Raw genomic sequence first — 7,044 nt, 5'->3', positions numbered from 1 at the left:
AAGGAGAATAGAAGCATCAGGGAAGAGAGAGGTAAAGGTTTATAAACTAAAAGAGGAGGCAGTTAGGGTAAGATATAAACAGCTATTGGAGGATAGATGGGCTAATGAGAGCATAGGCAATGGGGTCGAAGAGGTATGGGGTAGGTTTAAAAATGTAGTGTTAGAGTGTTCAGCAGAAGTTTGTGGTTACAGGAAAGTGGGTGCAGGAGGGAAGAGGAGCGATTGGTGGAATGATGATGTAAAGAGAGTAGTAAGGGAGAAAAAGTTAGCATATGAGAAGTTTTTACAAAGTAGAAGTGATGCAAGGAGGGAAGAGTATATGGAGAAAAAGAGAGAAGTTAAGAGAGTGGTGAAGCAATGTAAAAAGAGAGCAAATGAGAGAGTGGGTGAGATGTTATCAACAAATTTTGTTGAAAATAAGAAAAAGTTTTGGAGTGAGATTAACAAGTTAAGAAAGCCTAGAGAACAAATGGATTTGTCAGTTAAAAATAGGAGAGGAGAGTTATTAAATGGAGAGTTAGAGGTATTGGGAAGATGGAAGGAATATTTTGAGGAATTGTTAAATGTTGATGAAGATAGGGAAGCTGTGATTTCGTGTATAGGGCAAGGAGGAATAACATCTTGTAGGAGTGAGGAAGAGTCAGTTGTGAGTGTGGGGGAAGTTCGTGAGGCAGTAGGTAAAATGAAAGGGGGTAAGGCAGCCGGGATTGATGGGATAAAGATAGAAATGTTAAAAGCAGGTGGGGATATAGTTTTGGAGTGGTTGGTGCAATTATTTAATAAATGTATGGAAGAGGGTAAGGTACCTAGGGATTGGCAGAGAGCATGCATAGTTCCTTTGTATAAAGGCAAAGGGGATAAAAGAGAGTGCAAAAATTATAGGGGGATAAGTCTGTTGAGTGTACCTGGTAAAGTGTATGGTAGAGTTATAATTGAAAGAATTAAGAGTAAGACGGAGAATAGGATAGCAGATGAACAAGGAGGCTTTAGGAAAGGTAGGGGGTGTGTGGACCAGGTGTTTACAGTGAAACATATAAGTGAACAGTATTTAGATAAGGCTAAAGAGGTCTTTGTGGCATTTATGGATTTGGAAAAGGCGTATGACAGGGTGGATAGGGGGGCAATGTGGCAGATGTTGCAAGTGTATGGTGTAGGAGGTAGGTTACTGAAAGCAGTGAAGAGTTTTTACGAGGATAGTGAGGCTCAAGTTAGAGTATGTAGGAAAGAGGGGAATTTTTTCCCAGTAAAAGTAGGCCTTAGACAAGGATGTGTGATGTCACCGTGGTTGTTTAATATATTTATAGATGGGGTTGTAAGAGAAGTAAATGCGAGGGTCTTGGCAAGAGGCGTGGAGTTAAAAGATAAAGAATCACACACAAAGTGGGAGTTGTCACAGCTGCTCTTTGCTGATGACACTGTGCTCTTGGGAGATTCTGAAGAGAAGTTGCAGAGATTGGTGGATGAATTTGGTAGGGTGTGCAAAAGAAGAAAATTAAAGGTGAATACAGGAAAGAGTAAGGTTATGAGGATAACAAAAAGATTAGGTGATGAAAGATTGAATATCAGATTGGAGGGAGAGAGTATGGAGGAGGTGAACGTATTCAGATATTTGGGAGTGGACGTGTCAGCTGATGGGTCTATGAAAGATGAGGTGAATCATAGAATTGATGAGGGAAAAAGAGTGAGTGGTGCACTTAGGAGTCTGTGGAGACAAAGAACTTTGTCCTTGGAGGCAAAGAGGGGAATGTATGAGAGTATAGTTTTACCAACGCTCTTATATGGGTGTGAAGCGTGGGTGATGAATGTTGCAGCGAGGAGAAGGCTGGAGGCAGTGGAGATGTCATGTCTGAGGGCAATGTGTGGTGTGAATATAATGCAGAGAATTCGTAGTTTGGAAGTTAGGAGGAGGTGCGGGATTACCAAAACTGTTGTCCAGAGGGTTGAGGAAGGGTTGTTGAGGTGGTTCGGACATGTAGAGAGAATGGAGCGAAACAGAATGACTTCAAGAGTGTATCAGTCTGTAGTGGAAGGAAGGCGGGGTAGGGGTCGGCCTAGGAAGGGTTGGAGGGAGGGGGTAAAGGAGGTTTTGTGTGCGAGGGGCTTGGACTTCCAGCAGGCATGCGTGAGCGTGTTTGATAGGAGTGAATGGAGACAAATGGTTTTTAATACTTGACGTGCTGTTGGAGTGTGAGCAAAGTAACATTTATGAAGGGATTCAGGGAAACCGGCAGGCCGGACTTGAGTCCTGGAGATGGGAAGTACAGTGCCTGCACTCTGAAGGAGGGGTGTTAATGTTGCAGTTTAAAAACTGTAGTGTAAAGCACCCTTCTGGCAAGACAGTGATGGAGTGAATGATGGTGAAAGTTTTTCTTTTTCGGGCCACCCTGCCTTGGTGGGAATCGGCCGGTGTGATAATAAAAAAAAAATAATAAACATACATAGTGTTTTATTATTATAACCAAGGGGGAAGCGTTAAACCCATAGAATTATACAGCGCCTGTGGGAGGATGTGGAAGGAATACAGGCTTAATTCAGGGAACTGGAGTACATATCCAGTTCCTTAGATAAGAGCCCCTCACCAGCGTCAAGAAACCTTCGTTGATGTGTGTGTGTGTGTAATCACGGAAACAAGTGATATTAAAACCACTGGTTTCGGTGGTTGCATTGAATTGTGTACTGCTTGTGATACTGGTATCAAAATGGAAAAATAATGAAATTAGTATTAGGGAAAGAATGTCTAGTGTCCTCACTAGACACCTAGTGGTTTGTGCCATAGTGTTGAAAGTTTAGCCGGCTTCCTGGGAGGTTACCTAAATAAATATCTTCGGTTCGAATCGTGGCCAATCGCAATATATATATATATATATATATATATATATATATATATATATATATATATATATATATATATATATATGCAGTAGCTTCGCATTAGCCAACCTGAACACCAAAAAATTAACTCCTACTTCACTTGTAGTAATAAATATTCACTAAATATAAGTTGATCTGAAATAAGTTGTGCTCGGCTAGCCCAATCCCAGAGCCAGGGTCAGGGAGTAGTAGTAAGGTGATTCTCTGATAAATACTGGAAAATGACACGTATAGCAAAAGCACATCTGCATTTAACCCATACGTGCTTTTTTTTCCACTGATGTATTCTCACCCAACTTCAGAGTATGTATATCAAGACAAAATTGATAAGTTAATAAGGTTTGATGAAGAAAAGGCAGACAAAGGTGGCATACATAATTTATAGGGCCATAAAGAATAGGGAGCGACCTCAAGAATAGGGAGATGTTATTACATGGTCACAGACATTTAATTAATGGATACACGAGACTAGGGAGAGATAGGCAAGTGAATAATATGCACATTCAAGGGAGATGGATACGAAAGCGTAGACCAGTGAATAATAAAATTGATACAGACTAAGAGATAAATAATGGATGGATACGCAGGGACTAGATTGATATATAGTAAATAAATACAAGTTGAAGGGGAAGGGTGCGTTATATAATAATTATAATAAACGGAATATTTATTAATGGTACTCATATTATTATAATCAAAAAGAAGCGCTAAACCTGTGATACTCATAGACAGGCAGATAAAAGAGTAATGACTAACACGTAAACTTGAGAGGAAATAAGTGAACAGATACAAAAGACAGAAAGTTGCTTCATGAGCACACGTAGGCTGGCTAGAGCGAGCAATGAGTGAATCATACACGCTGGTTTCTGAAGTTGAATAAGCACAAGAGAATACAAATGAATTACATATAAAAAGGCGGAAAAGGACTAGTACGAGGGATACAACCAACGTTTTATCGTCGAACAAAGAAAAACATTCATATTAGTCAAAGAAAATGGGATGAATGTGAGGAAAATAATAAATTTCATTTTGGTTCAATATACAGATATTTTGTTTGATTTGAATTTCTAAAACGTTGAAATTAAGTACATGACTGTTGTAGACAAGAAGTGTTAAAATGTTAATATTTAACCTTGGATAAACCCAGAAAGTCAAGTAGTATGATTTATTGCAACTGGGACGAATAGGAGGAAAGAAGAAATGAAGTCGCTTGGTAAGCACAAGCATGTCAGGCTGCTCTCAGAAATGTGGGAGATAAAGGGAAGTAGCATTAGGCAGTACATTAAGTGGCACAAAGAGGCAGTGGGTCTACTAATTATTATTTCTTGGGGAAGCGTCAAACTCGTAAGGTGATACAGGGCCTGGGGCAGTAGGTAAAGCAACAACTCCTGGTCTACTCCCCTCGTGAGCTACTCCCACCTGAATGGTACCACACAAGTAGCCTGGAGCCAATTCTGTCGCGGACGGAGGATCGAGCCTCCACAATTCTTTGTGCTGAATGGTCCACACCATTCTTTCTCTTTACATAAATGCAAATATTATATCAGTCCTATGAACTCCGTAAGTTTCATTGTCCATGAGTGAAACTATAGTTTTCTCCTTGATTTTGACACACAAAGCGACTGATACGAAAAAAATATTTCCTAACACGAACTGTATCTTACTATCACTGTATAAATAAAAAAAATAGTGATAAACTTTACTTTAAATAAGGAATAAACTACGTGCTCCCAGTTGAATTCTTTTTACTGTGAACAGTGGCTTATTGTTGCAGAGTAATGTACAACCTTGAAGTCGTGGAGAGCTGCAAGTGTTAGATCAACAATCTGTGAAGGCATGCACAGGGTTTGGCCCTACCAGACACGACTGCACTGCAACCTCCGCTCAATATTCGCCCTCTGCTCACCTACCTTCCCTGCTGCTCTTCCTAGCCGTACGATGCCTAACTTGAGGCCGCTCACAGGTTGAGAAGGAGGTGGAGTCGCTGCCACGATCTTCATCCTGTCCCTTAAGATCCCTTAAATCCACGTTTAGCTCACAACGCTCACGATCACTGCATGTACTCCCCTCCTCCCAGCACCCGAGCAGCAAAACAACTGTTAAAAACAGCTAGGACACCGCAGTCACTGCTGGGCCGCGTGCGACGACCATGACGTCACAACCATCTGCGCCAGGCTGGCCAACTTTTCCCATGTATGACTTCTACACACAGGCAAACTAAAGTTTTATTTACAACAAACACACTTGAGGTATGATTTTTTTAATCATAATACTAGGAATAAAGTATTAATAGCACACACAGAATTTCGAGTTTAATAGCGAACTTGCGTTATTTTTCTATATTATAAAATATCAGTCAGACAAGGATAAAGAAAAATATCGTCTGAATAACTGTCTAAATATAGCTTTATCCATTACCTTAGAATGTAATGGATCAGTTCATTACAAAATGTAATTTCTTAAAGTTATATCTTAATTTTATGTGCAGCATAACACACGTGCCTATTCGGCACAACATATATATGTCCTGCCGAATAGGTAAAACTTGCGATTTTTGGCTTAAATAGCAACGCTCTTCTTGCCGAATAAAGCAAGCGAAAATTTGTGTATGCAATAATTTCGCAAAAAATCATTCTGAGCATAACGAGAAAAATATGTTTCATTGTGTTTGTTTAGTAAATTATTGTAAACTTATCTAAAATATATTTAGTTGTATTAAGCTAAATTAAACTGCGCTTGTTACAATAAAATTAGGTAAGTTTTTGTAAGGTTCTTATGGTACAAAATTATTAATTTTTACATTAACATAAATGAAAAAATATATCCTCCAGTAGACCAGCTCCCCCCAAAGAGCACAAACAGTCCCACTGGGACAAACCGATCATGGAAAAAAATCACCAACACATGATCACTAACGCTTCAGGAAAGGACAAAGCTCGTCTCCTGGCAGTGAAGGCACCACCGCGAGAGTATAAGTATGAATAGTTGAAGGTAACTTGAGGGAGTTTACAATAGTTACATTAAACCTTTATCTTCGATTATCATGTTATTTTAAGTTCATGAGGCGCTTTTTAAGAATACTTTTGAAGCCGTTGGCAGATGGGAAACTTTTAGTTAGAATCTTATGGTAGAGAGTTCCATATTTCAAGACTGTTCACTGAATTTCTACTCGGGTTAAGTCAAATACGTTGGACATTGAAAAAAATATTAATTGTTACATGTTTATGCGTCCTGTTGCAGCTGTCTAAGAAGAGCTTGTGGTTTATATTTGTATGGATTATCGTGTGTATATATAGTATGCACAGTATGTTGAGCAAATTGAAACTTCTGAAACGTATGGGTGTTGCCTGCATCCTGATTGAGTGGTCATCCTAATTGCACCCTTTTGTTGCGTTACTATTGAGTTTAGGAGATTTGGTGTTGTAGTCTCAGACACAGATGCCATAAGTGAAGTAGGGATAGAGGAAGAAGTAGTAGTAGTAGTGAGTCAAGAAGGTTAGAGTACACAGTAGTGTATTTGAGAGGGGAAGCAGACGGTGTTTGAGACCTTTTTGGATACGTACTAGATGTGTGTATGTAAACCTAGAAGTGTATGCCTATCGATGTATATACACGGAAGGATATATATCTCTCATTACACATGAACAGAGTTTACTTTCAGTCCTATTTTAGGGATTAAAGTATTCTTGATGGTAGTGTACAGGTGTAGTGCAGCCCTAAGCACAGACATGTTAGATAATACGATAGCTATATTGTGGAAATAAAAGTTGGCTATGTTTCTCCCTCACATACCATTACACAGTACAGGTTGCATACTTCAAGTAACGAAGTCTGTCAGCCCGAGCAAACTTGACTTCTGTAAAGCGACACTCATAGAGTTATAGTTTACTAATTAGATATTATCTCCTTTAGAGTATAATAATAAGGTATCAAAAGGACCCCAATGGAAATAAGTCACTTTGACTTTTTTTGGGTTATCCTAGGTTCTCTACACATATGTATGATAATCTATGTAACTGTATTTGTAAGCCCTTGTGGCTTAGCGCTTCTTTTTGATTATAATAATAATAATAATGTATTTGTGTATACCTGAATAAACTTACTATAATATCTGTCAAAGTTAAACAGTAATTTCTTTTATTTTATTACATAAGCGTAACAAGTTGTTCTGCT

The 7,044-nt window shown here is 39.0% G+C and overlaps 1 protein-coding gene across 1 annotated transcript in view; it reads right to left on the bottom strand.

The window, feature by feature from the left end:
- LOC128684670 (zinc finger MYND domain-containing protein 19) overlaps positions 1-4,982 on the bottom strand; it is a 208,240-nt gene extending 203,258 nt beyond the window's left edge. Inside the window, exon 1 of the mRNA XM_070079977.1 lies at positions 4,782-4,982. Coding sequence (XP_069936078.1) covers positions 4,782-4,871 — 90 coding nt within the window. The 5' untranslated portion in view covers positions 4,872-4,982. The remainder of the gene's footprint in view (positions 1-4,781) is intronic.
- Between the last annotated feature and the right edge of the window lie 2,062 nt (positions 4,983-7,044).

This window comes from Cherax quadricarinatus, unplaced genomic scaffold, assembly GCF_038502225.1.
Source record: "Cherax quadricarinatus isolate ZL_2023a unplaced genomic scaffold, ASM3850222v1 Contig65, whole genome shotgun sequence".
In the NCBI taxonomy this organism is placed as follows: Eukaryota; Metazoa; Arthropoda; class Malacostraca; order Decapoda; family Parastacidae; genus Cherax; species Cherax quadricarinatus.
The sequence above is the reverse complement of the archived record's forward strand: the minus strand, read 5'-3'. Positions and strand labels throughout refer to the sequence as shown.